Raw genomic sequence first — 22,887 nt, forward strand, 5'->3', positions numbered from 1 at the left:
TCACTTTGATGTCTTCTAAGGTACTGTAGGTGAGCAATGCACACCACTGGAGGACAGTACCTGTGGGCTTTAAATAAGGAAGAAAACAAACAAGCCACAGGTGCTTGTGTTCAATAATCAGGTGATTGGGAGCTGGGCAGATGTGAGGTGTGTGTGTGTGTGTGTGTGTGTGTGTGTGTGTGTGTGTGTGTGTGTGTGTGTGTGTGTGTGTGTGTGTGTGTGTGTGTGTGTGTGTGTGTGCGTGCGTGCGTGTGTGTGCGCATGTGTGTGTCAGTGGGTGTGTTCTCTGTCTGGATTCCTGGTGCACTGTGAAACTGTGGCACTGATTAACATTGATTACAACCTAAAATTAATTGAATTGGACTGAATTGGGCATCACCCCTGCATCAATAAGAAACTTAATATTTCCAAATTATGTGTCAATGGACAAGTTACCTCTGATAGTTGATTGTTTTTAATAGCAGTAAAATGAATGATGACTCACACTTTCCTTTTGCTTGCTGGTTGCTAGCTGGTTGCTTCAATGCTGATTTGACCTTCCAGGTAGCAGTTGTCCTTCAGTTACAGTGAAGCCCATCTACGAAGACAAGCCCTGCCGCAGAGGTGACACTACACATATACTGGGGCGTAGATTAGTCTACCCTCAGTTTGCTGGTAAGTGCTTGGTTGTAGATAAACTGGAGCAGTATATGAAGATAATTTTAGGAAGAACTATAGTTGGTTAATCTAGTATAGTGGGGCTGTGAGACACCATTAGGTCAGAAGCACGATAGCATGCATATATTTACTCATATGTATATTAACTCATATTTACTAATGTATATTCACTCATGAGGATTTCCATATACCTATCAACATTGCCAACTCAGGTTGTTATACAGGCTTTTGACAATAAAAGCTCTAGTAATGGCAACGAGGCATGTGGCTAATATATCTATATGTGTCTCCAACCTCCAGTTTGAGGTATGAACACCCTATAGATGACATATCAGGAGGCTGGAAACCTTTAACACCATGTGCGTCCAGTGAATTCTATGCGCTACTTGAAGAACCTGAATGCCCAACATTGTGATCCTCCACCATCAACGTTGATGACAACAGCTGCTATGGGTTAAGCATGCCATGCAAGCCTGCAAACCAACTTTCACATCAGCTCCTCTGTGCACAATTATATATTTCCAAGCTTTCCTTATAACAGGTAGCGTCTTACCTAAGGACCTTTAAAAAACTACTGCAGACCAGAGAACAAGGGGCTTTGTAGTGGTAGGCTTAATGATCTACTAGAATGACAGGCTTTGCAGTGTTGTGAATACCTATACATCAGTGATTGTCCCTCCATCATGCCTGCCTCGGCACTCCAGTAGCTCAGCACTCACATGCCCAAACAGTGGGAAGACGTGTGGGTCATGGACAGGGCTCCATAGTCACGTCTCATCACCCTGACAACAAAACTGGCAGCCTTAGCCAATGCTTCTTACATGCATCATTATGGATAAGATGTGATAGTTTGCAACGACAAACACCCAGTAGTGTGTGTTTATCTCTCTCTCCCTCTCTGTGTGTGTGTGTCTGTGTCTGTGTGTGTGTGTGTGTAGACATATAACAATGAGGACCCAGATAGTTTTTATATTGTCAAACTTGATGCGCATTTATTTTTCTTATTGTTACACTGTTATTACAACTAATTTATCCCTAAAATATATTTAGTCTAAACAGATTGAATTACTCTTCTGTATAATTGTGTTAGATATCATTAATAGCACAAGTGATATTTGAAAAGTACATTTCTACATCACTTTGCCTACTGTAATGCTTTGCAGAGGACTACACTGTATTCTCCAATCACGCCTGCTGCTGTTATGCAATCTTTAAAAAAATGTGTTTGTTAGATTTTTTAAAATCATTCATTTTGACGTTTTGTTTAATAAACACATACTGCTTTCTATTTAACAGTAGATTAAATAATTTGGAAACTTGTTATATATATATCTGTTACATATAAGACTATCCACACTAATAATTTTTAACGCGGCAGAGGTAAGATATAATAAAGTCGATATGACCTTACCATGGCGCTTCAATTGTACCATATCGTCATAACATTGAGTTATTTGTAATTAACGGGGAGGAGACAGTGGGCAGACAGACGCTTCAACTGACCAATCGCTATTGGGCGTTTCCAGACTTGCTGCAAACCATCGGGCAAATGGGAAACGTTGACGGGCGGTCCAATAGTAGGCCTGGCATTAACGTTTGGTTGTGATGGTAAGACATGGATGAGATTTTGTGAGTTTTGTTTAATATATTACAAATATTTTGTCTTGGATTGCATTTTAGATATGCCCATGTTAGCAGGTTAAAATAGGCTAAACGTTTAGAGTTTGTTCTGGTTTATGTTCTTGTTATCAAGAACATGGTGGTGGGATAACAATTTCCTGTGTTCAAAGTAACCGCTTGGATAGCAACGGTGATTTCTCTCCCAAATAAATGTGGTTTTGAATTTCAAAATATCGTCATTTATCGTGATGAATTCGTTCATCTTAGTTATCTGATCACGGAGTTTTGAAAGCATTTCACGTGGTGCTTTCCGGCTCACTGTATATCACGGTTCATATTGTTAAATTGACTTATTTATTTAATTTTCCAACAAGTTTGTTATGTGCAAGCACCAACTGTTAAGGCTATTGCAACACTTTCGTCTAACGAATAACCTTTTTGTGACATAACGATTTAATTTGGGTTGTGTGTGTGTATTTACATCTATATAATGTAAAATAGCGTGACTAACGTGAGCAGGAAAACGTTGAACTACTGCATTGCTTGGCTATTTGCTTGTTATGACAGTGATTTTTAGATAATGATCATGTGATTTAGAACATTTAGACATACCCACCACTTTTGAACACTTTGTAGGCACATTTTAACCTCCTTATTCTTCAGCAGACTTTGCAACAGTGAAGACGAGACGCTAAGCGAGACACGCCACACCTTTTTGACAACTTTACTTGGGTTACTTATAAGCGTCCGGATACTTTCTTAACGATTCGCCGTTACGTGGAATAACTCTGCAGGTTTCCCCACGTGTGGGATGGCTTTTGAAGATCCTTGAATTTCTGTTAAGTGAGCAAAATTAGTATTTTTCACGGCATATTTCAACATTGTAAAAGGAACTATCAGAAATGGATCAACAGGCAAGTGGAGGAGAAGATCCAAATAAGCCTTCCAAAAAGAAATCAAACGAGGATGAGAGTAAAAACAAGAAGCTGGTACGTAAATCTCTTGCATCATTCAGAAGCTGCACCATGTGAGGTCTAACAGTTTGTTTCACTGTAAGGCTCTGGAAGTTGGGCTAGTATTTATACATACTTATATTTGGATAAGTTTTATCTTGCTCTGCCACCAATGTAGCATTATTCACTCCCCTATTAGTCACTGTATAAGGTGTTATTGGTCAGTCTTTGTTTTGTTTTTTTCTGTCCAAGTGCTCTTTCTCAGTGAAAATGTCAATGATGGCTCAGCACAGTGGTCTGCTCACTTAATGATGTCAAGGCTTCTAGTGCAGTGGCCCCCAGCTTCAGCCTGCCCCAAAGCATGTGGAGTTCACATGATTTTTTGTTGTCTGTACTGATGGTGTAAAACCGATAATGATTGCAGACTCTTGTATACACAGTGTGAAAGATGTGCAGTGTCAAAACACAGCAGTGGTTTCAATTCATTCAAGTTGAAGTGATAGTCAGATAGCTATGACAAAATGTGAACTTTGTAACCTCATGACTCTTGGGTACATGTACTACAGTGTGTCCGTATATCTTTTAAGTACATTAATGTCATGTATGCAGATTTGAGTAACTTAATACTATGTGTGCAGGATTGTTTTGGTTTTTTTTCCTTTTTGAAGTATTTCTTGTTTTGCCTACATCATAGAACAGACGAGACACTGCCAATGAGAAGTAACAGCTAAAACGCATCACTGTTGTACTACAGAAACTGCATAAATCAAATTATTGTTTTTAGAATAATTTATATTCTTGCATTATTTGTAGTGATGCTTGAAGTTGCTAAGCTTTTTTGTTTCCTGAGAGGTTTTTGCAGCACACTGACATGCCTCTGATCAGAAAGAGGAAAGTATTTTTCACACTGTCAGTTTTAATTGGTTTCATTGGCCATAGCATTTATCCATTGTTACACGAAGTCTTGACATTATGTGGTTGCAATTGTGGAGGTGCCTACTCGATGATTTATTCACAGGCCTCTTATATTTCAGTGCCACTTTGGATGACCTGTGATCTATCTGCTTAGATGTTACCCCTACATAATTATAATTATTGGAAGTTATATGGGACATAGCCTATTTAAAGTTGCCTTCTCACATATGTATTAATTACCATACTCAACTCCTCAGGACACTTTCAACTCCCCTTGGTTCAGCGTTTCAATATATTTATGATTTTCTCATTAGTCTGTACACTGTGTTTTGTATGGAATATAACCAGCTTTAATGGGCTTCAGGATACTTACAGTTGAATTAGGTCATGTCACACTTTTTTTCTCCTCCTAGTGTAAGGACCTACTATCTCGATTTGCCAATTACCTCTATTTACCGACTTTCTCTTTTTACTAGAGGGCTTCTCTACTAATGTCTGCTGAGGCAGGAGTACTTGACATTAGGATCCTTAATGAGTTGTGATGAAAGTTTACCAGGGGCGTGCTGATTCAGTGTTGTGCATGTAGGCAATTATCATTGTTTGCCCAAAGCACCTTCTGGTTCTGTGCACCATTTCCCAAAAAGTATTCTGTGGTGAGGAGTTCTTATGAGATGTAGCTAGACCCATCTATTTATACATTACGTTAGAATGTCATTAGGTTAGGAGAATATAAATGTGTTGTTGCATGGTACGGAGATTTAGCCGGGCTTCATGTAGCTGGGAGTTTAGCAAATAAGCAGTTGAGCAAACTCAGTAAGGCCGACAGTGCAGACATTCACCCTCGGCACAGCCTGTGTGTCTGGGCTTTTATGCTGAACCACGAGAGTGAGCCTCTGTGTCTTTTTTCAGAAGGCGGAAAGCCCCAATATCTTCACATTCCATGACAATAACAAGTAAACTGTTACTGGGCATGGTGTGGTTTGCTTTAAATTGTACCACTTCTTATATAACCCTTTCCCAGATAAACCAAGCCTGGCTCAAGGCTTTTCAGCTCTCTTGCTGCCTGACTGAGGGCTGATGTCATTCAAGCATTCTTTCTCACACCCTTAGTAGTGAGCTCACTGTTGTGTGTCCTGTTTCAGGGCCAGGCATATTCCATGTTACCTAAGTCTACAGATTTGCTTTGGCTGTTGCGAAACAAGTTTCTGGAGGGAGGAAGTCACCACTCATCCAGCTCTGCTGAGGCAGTGGCTTTTAGTTTGCCCTTTTTTGGCAAGGTTGAAAAATTGTCTAAGGGGTGTACCTCATTTAAACTACATGGGCAATTAAAGTAAGTGAGTTCTCAGGACTAATTGCAGAAAATAAATAAAGCATTAGGCTAACGTACCTCACAGCACCATTTAAGGAGAGAAACTGTAAGCTGGTGTAACTTGATTTGTTATTAGCGAGGCACTAATGTAAAATTCGCTTACTTTTCATATGGCATGGATAACTGGTAAGCTTCAGTCTTTATAAGTTGTCAAGATGGCTGCTAAAAGCACTCCAGATTTGATCTATCTGGACAGGCTGGGATCAGTCAATAGTCAAATAATCGATTGACAGTCCACATGCAATTTCTACAAATTGATTTCTTTAATCAATAGTATGAATAGGCTCCAATTTGGAAGAATTTCTAAAACAGCAGATAGGAAAAAAAGCATAACTGAGAAAAGAAGATTTATCATTAATTCTGGAGTAAGTTGAACAAAATAATTTTCTTTTTCTTTGTGGATAGTTGTACAGAGAAACAGCAAACTGGCTGATTTTGCAATGAGATTAAGTGCTTGCAGTTAATCCTGTTGAACATACACCGATGTCTGCAGTTAATGGTCTGACTTGCATTTTGGCAGAGAGCAGGGCTGCAAAGTAGTTGTAGAGAGACAGGCCAGTGACTGTAGAGGACAGTCAGGTTGTTGGGCACTTGGACCAAAAAAGAAAGCACTGGCAAGAACATACTAGGTCAGCCAGTGTCCTCTGGGATAAAATGAAGAAACACTCATTGTTCTTAAGAAGATTTCAAGTTCCCTCAGCTTTGCTGTCCACAGTGGCCACCCTACTCTAGTTCTGCTGCAACTGCTGAGTCCACTCAGGCAGTACCCAGCCAAGTCCACCCCTGGGCATTAGAGAGCCAACCTTTATGGGTGTAGCCAAGAGCAAGTTGCTCTTTTTAAGTTGCACAGTATGCAAGGGTTTTAATATCAGGGCCAATAATTTTGCCCATGGAACAAAAGAAGTGTGAAATGTTACTTTGTAATCACTAAATGAACACTGGTTTGCTTATTTTTAAGTAAAGCGCTATACACCTCATTTCCTTTTGGACACAGACATCAAGCAGCCAGAGAGCTTTTATTTTGCTTTTTATTATACAGTTTTAGATATATTTATGTTTTCATCTAATTATGAGCAATTGCTCATCTTATATGCAAGGTTAAGCACATTGGAACATGGGTCTATGTAGACAAATGGCCAAATGCAAATTAGGGTAATACTAGAAAAAAACACATACACACACAGATCAAGACCAATAGTCAGTGTTCATTGTAGATCTGGATTCTGAATATGTTTGAATCAACTTTTTGTTTTCTTTAAGCAATAAATTAAATTCAAGATCATTTAAAAAATGTCACCTACATTTGTCCCATTAGCTTTTGCAGGCAGTCCTTTGTGACTGATAACAGCTTGCATCAAGGCGAAAAGAAGCACAGAGACAATCTAAGGAGCACTTCTGGACTAAAAAGGCAGTCATGTAGCATGGTAAATAGTGATGAGGTCACTTAGGAGGGGTTTCGGGAAATGCCTACAAATGAATGAATGATTTAACGATGCCCTTATCTAACGATGCTTTTGGGAACCTAATCACGGGTCTGTCGTATCAATCTGTAATTCTCAGAGTATAAAAAGAACTTTATCTATGGCTCAATATAATATAATTTTGTTGAGAATAGCTGATGCAGTCTTCCAGTTACTGCATAGTATTTAATGTGGTATTCAAGAGGCTGCTTGCTTGCGAGCTTACATTATGATGCCATCTATAATAGTTCAAATAATGGGAAGACATGGGTTGTTTTGCTGCATACCTGCATTTGCTTTTGTTTGCTATGCTTTGGCTTTGTATTAACCAGTTGTGTTAAAGAGGATTAGACAAGATGCAGAATGTCACCTCTCTTGGTAAAGCTATTAGTTTGCAAATGTCTTGGACGTAGTTACACATTTAAAGCTAAACCCCCACTGTTATCATGCTCCTATCATGTTCTATCATGTTCCTTATGTTGTCTGGAAACTGACTTCAGTTTGGCATTTTGTAAACAGGATAATTCTATAATATATAATATCTTAAAATGTATTGATTCTATCTTGGTTGTCTGACGGTGTCGTTTAGTTAATGTGCCGGAAGCTATGTTGGTAACTCTCCTCTCGGAAACACTCTATTGCCCATCCTCCATTCTGCTAGTTGATTGGAAAAAAAGTGTGGTGTTTGCCTAATGTCTTGCATTATGATCATCATTAAATTTTAAATAGTTTCTAAAGTAATACTCCACCAAACCTTTGTGCTATTGTATTTCTTCTTTCAGCAGGAAAGGGAAGCAGTGTGTCACCCTATGACAAATAAATCTGGTTAATTACTACTTCTACACCACAGCATGAAGCTAAAATGTGCTTTATTGAGTCTTATGTCTTTGAAGCTGATTTAAGGCAACAACTTCTCCTTTTTAAATCCATGTTATGTCAGGCTCCAGCTGTGAGTGCTAACAGCACCGCAGGGTGTGGTGCTTCCACTGTTTTAACATGTCTGATTCATCACATCAGTGAATTACCAAGCCCTCCATACCTTAATCTGGGTGTGTTGGCACAGGATGCACAACTAACTTTTTAGTGCCTGGGCCCTCCTGTGTCTGAGGTTTCACATCCCTTCTTATTTCTGTTGCTTCCAGCTGAAGCTGATGTAAGTGCGGCATATAGCAAATTTCTAATTGTTTAGCAAGGTCTATTTCTGTAAATTTCATGTGGTGATGAATCATCCCACCATTCTGAGGCTAGAATATAAAAAGCTTGCCCTTACAAACATGATCCATGTTTTGTTACAATTTAGTGTGGTGTGATTAGTCTCATTAGCTGGCCAGACAAAGACACCTGCGTCACTGTCTTTTAACAAAAACATGTACGCATAATTTTGCATCACTGTTCATAAAGAACTAAATGTTCACCTATACAGGCTATATGCATTGGCAAAATGTGGGTCACAAACCACTGATGTTATTTTTGTCTTTTTAATAGTAACGCTCTGATATTTTACAATAGCATCCAAGAGGCCCCGAAAGATTTTTTCATTGTATTTAAATGTGCCGAGCATCATTACTTTTGCTACTGTATACCAGATTGATCACTGATCATCTGGCTGCTTATTTTAAGAGTAAAAACAGTTTGTACTCACCATGCAATTCATTAGAAACACCCACCTTCACTACATTTCACTAAATGCTTTATTAGAGGCATTTGTCAGCCAACTTTGTTTAATCTATTCTTCGCTGATCAGTTTCTGCAGAAGTGTAATTGTTTTGTATATCAAGCTCATGAAGCTTTTTCTCACCAAATAACTTTGACATGAAGTTGCATCTGTAGGGGTGTTGACTGTACTTGTCTATCCTTACCCTCTTGGATGGAAGTATATGCATAACGTAAAGCTTAAAGCATTAAGGTTAAAACAACTGATTCCATAAAATCGCAAATTATTAATTACTTTTTCTTCTGGGAAGAGCACATTTTTTTTATTACTTTTTATATTTATTTATATTTATTTACTTACTTATATTTATTATATAGATGGTTCCTAGACAATGGTTCACTCTGATTTCTTAGTATTTAGGAATTTACATGATATGGGTTGAGATTCATCCCCTTTCCACAGTTGGCTCCACTTGAATTCACTCTCACTCCCTCCAGGCTTTGAATTCTCTCATCCTCATCTTCACCAGAAACGGAGGCTACCCACCCATCACTAACAAATCAAATGTGACCACATGCTAGCATCACCCCAACCATCATACCACAGATATCACAGATGCATGAACTTGCACCTGAATAACACTTGGCCCTTTGTGGTGGGACAGGGCTAATTTGACCATTGTGATGTGATGTGATGTGATCATTGTTACACCTGTGCGAGACTACAGACTGTTAAATTGTGTTTAACAGTGGGGGTAGAGCAGAGTTTGGGCTACATGACTACAAACCCAATTTGAGTATAAATAGTAATGTAGCCTGTAGTTATGAATAGTTGATAATTATCTGAAACAATATATTTCTGTAGCAATTTTATCTGGTTAAGTGGAATGTTGTTTGTCCATAATAAATAAAAGGAAGTTGATTGAGTTTGCTTGACTGGTTTCTCTATTAACTACATTTAGATTACTGCATGAAGTCATGTGAGTGAAATCCAGGAAATGCAGATTATGTCTGTAAACACTTTGTGGCAGATCTTTTCTATATAAAATAATTCAGAGAAGAACAGGGTCCACAGACAAATGATTCCTCCGCAAATAAATATTGTTCTCAAAATAGAAAATAAGCCTGTCAGTTAATATGTAAAGAGCTATACCACACTATGGATTAGTGCATCAGAACTGTGAATGTTTTATATAACGACCCTCTATTAATTTCTCTGTAATTGTAATGAATGAATAACTCCTAGTTGTGCTGGAAAACAGGCTACTTGGTTTTTTAGCCAAAGCTGTAGATGTGTAGAAAAGCAAAGAGTTGTTCTGGCTATCTAATCATCTCATTGTTACATGACATAGGTGTGAATAGACAGAACGGGTGTGTAAAGGGGGCCGGGAACATGCCTCAGCACACTCTCCAAATGCTCTCTGCTTAATAGCATGGTTATTTGAAGATTAGTCCTGAATATACTCCTGCAAAGCTATATTATCTATATGGCAGCATCTTGTGATTTTTGGCTATTTTTGTTTATTTTAAATGAAGAGGAAAACCCCTTCTGGGTTAATACCACATTAAGGGATTACAACAGACCATTGTCAGCATTGCAGAAACATCAATTCAGAAACCAATTCCTTGACTAAAGCCGAAATGTATTTTTGCCATGCTCAGAGCTAGTCCTAAAGCGCTGTTTAAGACATTTCTAATTTAAGCGACTTCTCATGAGAAAAATTAAACTAAGGCAGCTGTTGTATTGCTCTAGACCAAAAGTGTCACAGATCTGCTGGGACGCTGAAGTTTTTGGCTAGAAAGCTTTCTCAGGCCAAGTTAAAAATATGGTCAGTATTATTTCCTTTGTTCCTTAGTCAAAAGAACAGAAATTATATATATCAGAATAGAACATCCAAGCTGGAAATTTGTACACTTTGAACCATATTATAATATTGCCCTAATTATTTAAGCAATCAAGAAGAAAAATCGCAATTGGAAAGAAAAATGTAGTTGCAAGGCCTCAAGAACCAATTAAGATGTTTGTAATATATATCTTAAAAGAATATAATATGTGTCCACAAGAGACTTGATGGCTTACTCCCCAAGTCAAATCAAATAAAGGGTATCTTTTATAGACTCGTGTAGAAACAGCCGGAAATGTTGTGAGTGGTTCAGAGTTCACAGGAAGCAGAGAAGGGAAGTGACACTGGGTGCTAAGGCTATGCTGGGGAAAGACACGGGCTGCCCACTCTGATATCACCCTTGCAAATGGGTATTTTTGCTCCAGAAGCTCACCATAATGCCCACATTGTTGGAGGGGTGATCAGTTGAGTTTTTAGTTCAGGAAGGGCTTAAAGCATTTTTGCTCAAAAATCAAGACATTTATCTCGTGACACATTTTTCCTTTTTCATATACATTCTAAAAGGCCTCCAGAAAGTCAGATAGAATTTCCTTCCAAAAAGCCACATTTCTATAACTTTGTGACTCTGAAAGGTTTCGTTAACTACCTTCGGCGACACACCATTTGTTAAGTTCTCATCTCTTGTTTCAGGAAAATACTAACATTTCCTCAGCTTTCCTGAAATAATTAACATTCCATAAATTCTTTGTCTTTTAAAGTTAATGAAGCTTTTGCTTTGACCTGTTTACTCAAAGTGCCTCCTTTTTATATTTGGTATTGGTAATTCACTAGCTGCCTTTTAATAAGATAAAGGTAAATCACTTGAAAAAACGAACTTTGGGTTTGGTCTTCATTTAGTTACTGTTGTGTTGATGAAAGCACTCCTGTTCTGTCTAGGTTGAGGGTTTTCAGCTTTGTTTTATTGATGCCTAGGACAGATGGTTGATTAAATAAGTGACTTTTCACCTCTCTGGTGTCTGAGGTGTCCAACCGCAGGCAACTACAGCAACATCTATCCTTCAAACTAACAGTAATTTAAATCAAACAGATGTCTAGTGAAAAAACAGCTTTTAGTATAAAAAACAGACTTTATCTAAAATTACTGAGATAAAGTCTAGTAATGTTTAACTGTTTTCCTGCACATACTTTTCCACTAGAGGACATCCATGTTGAGGAATAAACATAGAAGACAAAAAACCAATGAATTTGGAAAGAGGAAGAATGTAGTGTGAGATTATAATATGACCTGCACGGTAATTTAGAAAGGCTGCAATGTTTTAGCATGGTAAAGATATGAAGGCTCAAGGTCTGTGAAAGTCCAGACTTTTGCTGTTTGTCTTCCCACATGGCAGGTGTTTTTTCACACTCTAAAATAATACCAGTTATTTACTGTATTCTTTTTAAGGCAAGGTTGCATGCAACGAAGCAGCCAGCCTGCGTTGTGAAGTAAACAATGATGTTTCCACCACTCGGTAGTAGGGAAAGAAAGGGTGGCATGGGTGTTGGCCTTTTCTGAACAGCAAACCAATTTAGATAAGCAACTGCCACTCTGAAATGTCAAATCCCAAAGGGTTTGCTTACTCAAGAAATGGTAACATACTAACGACTGAAGCTGGTAGAGAGTTGCCATGCTCCTGGCATCACCCATTAGAGGGGACCGAGTGTGAGGACGTGTGAGCTGTGTTCTCATGGTTCATATATGACCCACTACAGATATTTAATGTAAGACAGATATATAATGCAAGAGCTTAAACTTTTTTGTGTAGTATCAGTGATCTACACCTGATGGTCTAAGAACGTATGGTCAGAGACTGGTCAGAGGTTTTATATATGCACTCTTGTTATTTTGAGAATGAGGAATTACAGCAATATTTTAGCCCAGGGGCACTCGGTCAACTCAAGGGTCTTCATGTCCTGATCTTAGATTTTTTGCCACTATGTTTGTGAAATTATCTTATCAGTGGTGGCAGCTGACACAAGTCAAGTACTTTAATACCAGTCATTTCCACTGTGCTTGCAGTATACATGCTTAGTAATTTGTGAGGAATATTTCCTTTGGTTTTGTTTCTTGTGTTCAGGTTGACATCCTAACGCACAATGTTCGGCCATTGTGATGGAAGAGCATTGTGATTTTGAGTGGTTTAAACAAAGCTTCAAATGAAGCAGCACATTTGGCTGGGTACAACTGAATGTGTGTGATGAAGTGACAGGATTTGTTAGTGGCACATGGTAGCGCATAGTGTGGGGAACGTGGCAGTGCGCCAAGTGGTCCTTTGTTTGAGTATAATTAAGACTAATTAAAACAACTTGTCTTTCCAAACTTTTTTTTTTTTGGACTGATTTCAGTTGTGCTGCCATTGCTGGCACTTTACAGTATGTGACCACAGATGATTTCCTGAGCAGATGGTGGTCTTTGGGTAAACTACAATGTTCCCATTTTCAGTTTAGAGTTATTTTTAAAGTTTGTGAACCCAGAAGTACTCTGTGGAAATTGTCAGTTGTATGCCACCTAGTGGGCCAACATTAATGGGGTCATAATACAGAAGGAATGGTTCTGTTTCACTTTTGCACACAGTGGTAGCTATTTATTTTTTTCACTGAGTTTAAAGGAGCTGTAAGCTGCTTTTTTATGTTTTGCTTAAGGCAAGTGATGCTGTTGATGGGTACGTGACTCATCCCTTTGCTTAAAAGCACAATAGTTTGCATGTTTTTTTCTGAACAGTGTAGCAGAGAAGCTCACTAAATGCCATTGTACCATTCTGGTATTATTAGACTAAATAAAATTGCTAGTCACTGGCAATACATTACATACATTTTTGTTTGTCACGTCTTCAAAATAAACCAACCAACCAGACAAACAAATACCCCACCCCCCCCCCCCCCAATTGTGCAAAGCAACTTGTTTAAGTATTTTACACAATTTTTCAGTTTTCTAAAAATGTAACAATGATCTTATGATGATAATCTTGACATATTCTCTTTATCACCTTTTATTGCAGCAACTGAAACAAATGAAACTATTAGTAGCTATCTTAATAGTTCAGTAGTAGTGAAAGCAGTACCAAGCTGGGGTAGAGGGACCCTTGACCCTTGACAGTATAATTTCATATTCTTTTCCCTTTATTAATATGCTAAGGGCTAGTTTAATAATGCAATTGTGACATTTAGTGTGTTCCTTATAATGAAAAAGTTGATTTTAATAAAGATTTTAATAATTCCTCTAGCCCTAAGGGCACTTTGTTCTTAAATTATTATGTGACAAATTGCTGTGTTGTCTTTTTGGTGTGATGATAATCTGTGTGATATTGCTGGCTTGCACAACATAATTATACAACCTTATTAAATTGTTGTTGGTAAATCAGTTTGTTTAATTACCTTCTTTAACCAGGGCACAGGAGTGCTTAGAAGGCTTCATATTGTATAAAGATTTGCATGTCTCAGTTCTACTGTCTTTGGAAATCAACACTGGGAGCTTCGACTTCCGTTGCTTTAAAATGCTGCTCTTGTTGAAAATATTAGTTAATAGGGTTGGGTGTGGGGAGTCAGTCATTCCCAGTTCACACTGGAACTGATTTATTCCTAATAGACTCACTCCTCCCATCCAAACTGTTGCTGTAGATGCATTGGACTCTCCGTGCAAGCTCCATAAGGCAGCGTGCCGTCTGCAGCCTTGGGGCGGTGCAGTAATGTCTGAAGCAGAGGAGGCCTTCGGAGGGGGTGCGGGAGCTCCAGTTGAGCTGGGCTCAGAGGGCGAACACCGGCAGGAGGCCCTGGTTTATGGCAGCTCCTCGGCACAGGAATGCTCGTTAGCCCACTCTTCGCACTGGGTGCCATATGGAGCCTCAGCTCCTCCTTTTGTGGGCTCTGCCTTGCAAACAGCCATTCTTACTGCAGCCATGGGCCTGTGCTACCTTAGTGCCGCAGAGAGAAACCGCGCGTCTGGAGCTTTGCAGGGAGAGCGAGCAGGGTAGGGGGGCAGAGTGATGAATTACACATACGTGAGATCGGTAAACTGCGGCTAACCTTCCTAGATATGTTTTTGGTTTCTCTTTGTGACCAAAAGTGGTTCAGAGGGACTAACTGATTTAGAATGATGTTGGGAGACCCTGAATTGCGTGGTTCCTTTACTTCATCAGTGGCAACTTGGAAACATTTGAGTCCTGTTCACCAGTAGATACCTGCTGATGCCAACACCCTCTGCCATGAGTTTCAGACACTCATGAACACAAAAAAGTCTTCTTTCTAATGTATGATCATAATCTCATGTGCGTGTCACATTCTGCATGCCGGTCTATGAATGTGTGTGTGTGTATGTGCCCCTAACAAAAGGGCCCACACCCTTATGAGCACATACACACCATGGTGGTTACATTGGCCCTCATTTCTCTGTTGTCCCTTCCCTTCAACAGAACATACATATAAAAACATTGGCTGACGACATGGTAAGGTGTTTTTGTTTTTTGTTTTTATTTAGTGTGCTTTTATTTAATTTATCAGGACTTTTTCCATCTCTGTATAACTGCATAGTCTTCGTGAAATTGAAACTTAACAGTGGAGAGATCAAAGCCAAAGCACATATACAACTTCAACCCTCAGTCAGCGTAGACGTTTTTCTGGGGTCAGTGTCCAGTTGGTTATCCTGAAAAGGTGCGGAACAAAAGCCCATTCAGGTTCACCCAGACGTCCTTGTCATTTTCCATTGTTTGCCTTTGTTCTCTCCTCAAGCAGTTTCATTTTTACAGTATTTTCTGACGATTGTGTTTCTCTTTTGTTTTCATCTCATCCTATATGCATGCCTCTCACTCCCTCACAGTCCTGTGTTACCAATGACAAACTAACAGCGATTGGTGCATGGTGCATATTGTTCCTTTGACCTTGTAATTAAGACAGGAAATGCTGGCAGACACATTTTAACTCCTCCTCTTAATACTTGTCATGCCCAGCTCTCATGATGCTGTCATTGATCTCATCAGTGTGTTTGTTCATTGTTATTCCAAATGGAGATAGTGGTGTGACAGGTTTACTGTATACATTGTGGAAAGCCTAATATATTCCAAACCTGTTTCACCTGTAAGATGGTAAGAGTGCAGGTAAGTGCTAAATGCTGTGGTGTGAATCACTGAACCATTTCCAGATGTTTTAAGTTCCTCTTCTAAAAATGTTCTTCTACTGTGTTATGTTGGCTTTCCCATGTGTTTAAAGCTTTCCTAAAAGAGACAAGTTTCAAATTTGTTCCATTATGACTTGGGTAGTTATAGCTATGTTGTATTTATGCTGGAATTACAAGGTGAAGAAAACAAATGAGCATTAAAACATGGCCAAGTCGTTTGTTTAATTTGTTTCTTTGTCCCTGCAGCGTGACAGAATTACAAGTTTCCGAAAGCAAGGCACGAAGAAGGAGAAGCCGGTTATCCAACACCCAACTGACCCTAACGCCACCCAGGCAGAGCTGCCTGTGCCCCAGCCACTCTTTGACGAGCGCTCCTTGAACCTCTCCGAAAAAGAGATTGTTGACCTCTTTGAGAAGATGATGGTGAGTTTTCGGGCCTTCACGCCAAGTCAATGCAGTCTGAATGGATGTTACTGTTCACAGAAATAACTTGGGGCAAGTGATGACTCTTAAAAAGGAGATCAATCATACTATGTTCCAGCATAGTCTAAAATATACTTCACACATTTGTGTCATAGTATTTCAGCCCAGGCGGCCGAGCAGTCCTAATTAGAATGCGTAAGTGATGTGAGCAGCACTCCTGAGCCCTGTTTTACCTCTGCTGCCCATCATGTGTATGCAGTTGGAGCTGAAAGGGCTGCGCTGTCTCTTGACGGACTGCATTAAATGAGCTGTGACACGTTTGACGTGTGACACGTGTTCCTTTGTACCCTAACTAGAAATCATCCATTTTGCTACTGTTTTATATCCATATGTCTGCATGCTATTTCTGTCATTAAATATGATATGTTGACAGCTGTCTGTAGAATGGCCAATGGCTAAAACTAGCTGCTGTAGATGAGGAGCAGTATTTTGCACTTTGAATTTTTTGTTTAGCATTGCAATGGACTGCATTCATATTGTACCATATATTTGAAAACTTGCAGTGTTGACACCTCCCCCCCACACACACACACACATGCACAGACACACACACACACACACATGCACAGACACACACACAGCTGCATCAGTGCTCATTGCGTGCTTCTTGAATTCAATTCCCTGTACAAAAGAACTGGCTGAGATGTTGGCATACACACTTTGGCCTTATTTGAACCTGGGCTTTACTCTCCCAAAGAAAATAACAAAATCACTCTGAGGATAAGTTTAGCTTGTATTGGCTTTATATGTATGTGCAACTATTTTTGTAGGCTGCTATACTACCTATATCCAATTGTAAGCTACAACATGGTATAAAGTAGTTTTTTTGCATATTCAGTGTATGTACTAAGTTGTCTTACCACATGACCATGACAAGCTGCAGATATTACACAGTAGTGTATGTACAGGCTTATGTGGTGGTGTTGGAGAACTATGCGCAAGAGTTGTGCTGTGTTGCAGGTGTGGATCCAGACAGGAGCAGAAGCCCATGTCAAGGCATGCCAGGAGCCATAAGTGGGCACTGAGGCTGAATTGGGTTACGTCAGTAGTGTGTCACCTTATGATCTCTCAAGAACATTATGTAAATTATTTGACAGAACCCTTGACAAAGCAAGGCTTGATTCTTTAAACAAAACACGACATGAGGAACTGTTCCGAGTCATGCTCAGCAAATTAAAGCACAAAAGATGCTACAGAAATGTTTAGGTCTAGATAAAACACTTGATCTTCACGTTATAGATTTATTCTAGAACACACTCTCTCATAAAATATTATTTGTTTGTTCATCCTTAAATGTTCTGCTGCTGCTAAATTATGTCTGGCTTTCCATATATTCTCCCTCTGTCATTTAGTCACTGCTTGTAACCCACATCACCTCTGAATATCTCTGTTTGTGCTCAAGACAGCATGACATTAAACCTGTGCTACAATTTGCTGCTCGACCGATGGAAGGCCTGGGCTTTGGCTAAGGAAAGCTTTAGAGCCTGCACTCTTCAGTGATCTGTCATGGAGATTACAGGGCTTTTACCATGTCTACAGAGGCAATAAGCAAATAGGGCTCTTTTTTTTCACAAACCAGATTCCTTTAATTAAAGTAATGAGGTTATTTCTCAGACTTATGTTTTCTGCCTTGCTCCTTTCTTGTTGATTTCTTGCCTTAATGGTTAATAATAATTTCGACTTCCTGCTGCACATAAACAACTACCTGGGCACTGATTACATAATGGGGATAATAGAGAAATGACTTGCTTAGCTCATAACCACTTTCCTGTAAATGGAAACATACTAAGGGTTAGTTTAGGGTTAGTTGGTCTTTGAAAATAAAAAGTGGCTGGTCTTTGAAATAGTGGAATGGCTACTCAGTGGTCTACTCATTGAACATCATATATGTTATATAGGATATCTCCTCTAATGAGGAGGAGCACTGGTATTTTGATTAGCAGAGAGGTTGTGATTATAGGGTCTTACTAATTATTTTGTACAGGAGATAGATGTCCATGCAAGCAGGATGTGGCATGGCAGGCAACTGACATGGTTGGAATTAAAATGCAATTCTGCCAGCCAGTAAAAGTCAGAGACGGGCCTTGTCAGAGAATAATGGGGTGAGACAGTGATCTCAATAGCTGTCTGATTATGCTTGATCCTTCACCTCCCAACATCCAGCTCCAAAAAACTCAACAGTGCATTAAGAGTATGTCTTGTCCACAAAGGACTATCCTGTTTAAACTGTATTCTGCTTAAACAGAAACCTCTTTTTTTCATGTTCTGTGCAGTTTTGTTTATTATTACTGGATTCATATGTAATGGTGCAGTTAGCATTAATTCAGGCTCATGTGTCCAGAATGACAAGAGAAATAACCCTGTCTCTTTTTATATTTTGACTTTGTGTAGCTTTTACATTAGGTATATTTTCCTTGTATATTTTCCTTGTTTTAGCACTGAGAGGACACTAAGTAATCAGTGCTCTCTCAGAACTCCTTGGTGAAGCACTTAAAATGCATCTAAACCTCAGCATAGTACATCCATGTTCAATTCTCTTAAATTATACAGCAAAAAAGACAAGATGGCCCACCTGACCAAGATCAAAGTTGAGGTGCTGTGCTTCTCTAACTGCAGGAACCTGCTGCCTCTTCAGCACACTTTTAAGAGAGAGAAGAGAGGCAGACAGCTAGAGATGGAACGAGAGAGGAAGAGAGAAAAAGAGACCTAGAATGAGATGGGGAAGAAGAGAGTTATAGGGAAAGGGAGAATGTACCAGAGAGAGAACTGGTGAGAGAGTGAGAGAGTTGCGTATGATGCCAATTATCTTATCCTTACCATCTCTGAGCTCTAACATGTCTGTAGAAAGTTAAAATGTTGAGACATTGTCTCTTTCTTCCAGTTAATAGGGTGTACTGTGTATTCTATTGTTCTTTGATGCTGACGTTTCTGAAGATTAATTGTGTCTGGCAAGGTGTAAAGGTATAAAACAACTGGACTTCAACTATACACACACACAGACACACACACACACACACACACACACACACACACACACACACACACACACACCATACATACATACATACATACATGCATACCTATATAGGTTTCCAGAGAAGCAGGATGTTCTGAACAGAGGTCCTTCACTTGAAGTGCTTTGCATGCACAGTTAAAGAAAGGACCTCTACCCAAAATGTCCTTTAGGTTGTCAGTTGGGACCTCCATAGATCAAACTAGTTTTTCTAGCACATACCATCTATTCAGAAAGATAGGACATGTCAAATAACATCCATATGAATGCCAAGACCCAACGTTTCCCAGCAGAACATTACCCAGAGCATCACACCACGTCCACTGCCTTGTCTTCTTCCCATAGTGCATCCCATGTAATCACATACCACGTAATCCACCTGGCTGTCCACATGTAAAGGAAAACATGATTCATCAGACCAGGGTACATTTTTCCATTGCTCCTCTGTCCAGTTCTTATGCTCACATTTCTATTGTAGATTATTTTGATGGTGCCCATGACCCTAACGGCAGGTCTCTGGTTGGTCTTCCTTGAGACACCTTTTGGGAACACCCCACAAGACCATACCGGGAATACCGCATAAGACCTGCCATTTTGGAGATGTTTTGACCAAGTCATTTAACTGTCACACTTCGGCCCATGTCAGTCGCTCAGATCCTTGCTCTTGCCCTTTTTTCTGCTTGCTCCACATCAACTTCAAGAACTCACTGTTCACTTGCTACCTAATATATCCCAGAGAGAGATACATATAAAGACAGGGTGAAAGAGAGATAGAAATAGGGAGGGACAGGGAGGGTGGTGTGTGTGTGTGTGTGTGTGTGTGTGTGTGTGGGTGTGTGGGTGGGTGGTAGATGTGTGTACATGTATTAAATCTCCAGTTTTGTATATAGCAGTGTCCTTAAGTGTTGCACTTACAGTGGAAATATTGGAGCTAAACATTATCATATGAGAATCTAACAAAGTGAAAAAATGATATTGGAGAGATTTTCCTTCTTCTGAAGACCTTGACACTTGCCTACCAGACCTGCTGCTATTCTCTGACAGTGCATATTTCATTTTCTGCACCACGATTCAGCTTGCACATTTGGTACCAGTTAGGGAGTCGAATTGGTTCAGAGATTTAGAGATTAATTAAAATACCTCTTGGTCCAAAAGAGAAGTGGGTGATGGGGTGGATACAGGGGCTAATTGTAAAACTTTTAAAAGATCACTGCGGTTTAGAGAAATATTCATGTCCTTCATTTTGAAATTACAGTGTAAGGTACATATGGCAAGTACTGGGCAGTGTTTTTCATATGATTTTATTAGATATTTACTAAATAAAAATGCATATTAAAAATAGTGAAAGAACATTCATGTTTGATGCAAATACTTCCATTTTTACGGCAATGCTACAATGTACATCAAACAAAAGGACTTGCAGTCCCTCCATTTTTCAGAAGAGGGCAGCATGGTTCTGTTGCTTTATCGGTAACTGCCAGAAGCGTTGGAGCAACAACATTCTTTGTTGTTCTCACCCACTGTATTGTCTCGGCAGTCTCGGCTCTGAAAGTCATACCTCAAAGCTCTGTCACAGGTTATGGCAGTTCTGTAGGACCCTGCACACAGCAAAGGACAAAATATACAAAAATGAAACAATATTGTACTGCTCAGTAATGAACTTTGTGCAGCGCTGATGGTGTCATCATGCAGCGATCTGTCTGCTGTCGACAGGCCTCATACTATAGTGTTGTATATGAATTTTATGCACTCACCCACTTTCTCAAGCTCTTTTTCGATCTCTGGTGGTCATTAGTGTTATTACCATCAGTACCCTTTCATGTGCTATTATTTTTTCCTTTGCACATTAAGAAAATGCCCTCCTATCTCACTCTGTTGTGTGTCTGTGTTCCTGCCTTAATGTCTGCAGGAGGATATGAACCTAAATGAGGACCGCAAGGCCCCCCTGCGTGGGAAGGACCTGAGCACCAAGCGAGAGATGGTGGTCCAGTACATCTCTGCCACAGCCAAATCTGTAAGTATGCCACGTCTCTTGGGCAGCTTGCCTTCATGTGTCCGTAAGGCGAGAGTGAGGATGAAACGTATGACATTCTGCAAGACGCTACAGAATAATAAGCTTAACCTGATCTTCCTTCTGCCTCTTCTGCTAAAGCCCCACATCTTTGATTGCTCCTGCCTTTATCTCTTTTATTCATTTATTCCTCCCACTTTTCCCAGGTGCTTATCAATATACTTTTGTTGTATTTCCCTATCCCAAGCCTTTATGTTGCAGGGATCAAGTTTTCATTAGAATTTTTTACGCATCACCGTGCTTGCTTGGTAATCTGAAACATGACTCTTTCATCACCATAAACCAATAAAAGCTGAAAAGCCACAGACTCGCAGGGTAATCCTTGACTTTTGGGTGCAGTTCTCTCTATTCTCTTTATGAAGTAGTTGCCCCTGAGGTTAGGCTCAGCTGAAACACGAGAGAAACAGACGTTCCTCTCTTTAAGCGAGCTGGCCTTTGGCACCCCACCTTTTCTTCTCTTTTTCTTTTTAAAGTCAGCCATTGTTGTGATAATTAAATGGCATTATTCATAATGATAGCAGTCACAAACAGGACTTCTCGACAGGCCCGTTACACGCAGTGCAGCTAGCAAACGCAGTGGACGCCTGTTTGTGTGAGGTGTGTCATGCGGTCGAAGACGAGCATTTAGAGAAGCAGAGCTTGGGAAGCGCTCAGCCAGCACCTCGATGCCGCCCAGTCCCACCAGGGGGCGCTCGCTGGCTACCCATCACTGCAGATGCTGCAGACAGCGCTGTGACGGGTTGGGTTGAGGGTGGCGGGCTGCTGGCAGCTATCTTAACGTGTGCACTGCATTCCAGGGAAGAGATGTGCATTTATGTGATAAGAGCTGTTTACCATGGGCACAACACACATCTCCCTGTAATTCACCTGCAGAGGCAGTGGAGGTTTTCCTCCTCGTTCCTCTTAAGAAACCATCTGAAGCAGCTACCCTGCAGAATGGAGCAAAATTGTTTCAGTACAACATATACATCTGTGCATGCACACACAATTTTTTAATAGTCTTTAAATATTAATCTCTAATTGGAATTTACAATCATACATTCCAGGTAGTACTCTTACGTTGTCACATGGCCAACAGAATAGTCAGGTATGTAATACTGAAGACAAGGCAGTGATTGAACTTGGGGCCAGTAGCATGCTTAGCGGTCACGAGCGGTCATTTTTCCTCCTACATCAGGCATTTTCATGATTGGGTTACCCCTTTGGTAATGGTGAGGTTCCTTCTTATTGGTTTTAAAAAGTAGGACTAATGTGTCCACGTGCCTCTCTCCCCCGCAATCGTGTAGGTCCATGCCCTTACACCCCCACTTTACCCTCTCCAGTGCCGTCTGTCTCTGGTGGTGGTGGATCAGTGTTCTTTTTCTTCGTGTAGAGTGGGAGTAATTAAGAGGCACTCTGGCCACGGACAAGCACGCTGGGCTGTGATAGTGCTGCAGATGTCATTTAGCGAAGGCTGGAGAGGCCAGGATGCCACAGCAAAAAGCTCCCCCAAGCCCTGGACCACCTCCAGGCTAATAATCCCAATCTGACTGAATAAAGCAGAGTGAGTGGAGTCCGTCCATCCCACTTAATCTGTGGCCAGACGTGGGCGTCTGCCTACAGTAGATGATGTTTCATCGAAGAGCTTTGCTGTGCAAATATTAGTCGGGTAAACAAACCCATCCAGTCTAGTTGAGTCTCTTGCTTTTCTGCATGTAACA

General features: G+C 40.1%; 1 protein-coding gene across 11 annotated transcripts in view; it reads left to right on the top strand.

Moving 5' to 3' along the window:
- Positions 1–2,161: 2,161 nt before the first annotated feature.
- The window catches only part of diaph2 (diaphanous-related formin 2), a 354,700-nt gene continuing 333,974 nt past the window's right edge, over positions 2,162–22,887 (top strand). For 7 of the 11 annotated variants that reach the window (XM_081698444.1, XM_081698443.1, XM_081698445.1 and 4 more), the window contains exons 1-5: positions 2,162–2,286; positions 2,944–3,266; positions 14,920–14,952; positions 15,867–16,043; positions 21,026–21,130. In XM_081698444.1, coding sequence (XP_081554570.1) covers positions 3,180–3,266; positions 14,920–14,952; positions 15,867–16,043; positions 21,026–21,130 — 402 coding nt within the window. In that variant the 5' untranslated portion in view covers positions 2,162–2,286; positions 2,944–3,179. Of the gene's footprint in view, positions 2,287–2,940; positions 3,267–14,919; positions 14,953–15,866; positions 16,044–21,025; positions 21,131–22,887 lie in introns of all 11 variants that reach the window. The other 4 variants (XM_081698437.1, XM_081698438.1, XM_081698439.1 and 1 more) reach the window with 4 other exon arrangements.

This window comes from Electrophorus electricus, chromosome 16, assembly GCF_041902795.1.
Source record: "Electrophorus electricus isolate QZ-2024a chromosome 16, ASM4190279v1, whole genome shotgun sequence".
Classification (NCBI taxonomy): domain Eukaryota; kingdom Metazoa; phylum Chordata; class Actinopteri; order Gymnotiformes; family Gymnotidae; genus Electrophorus; species Electrophorus electricus.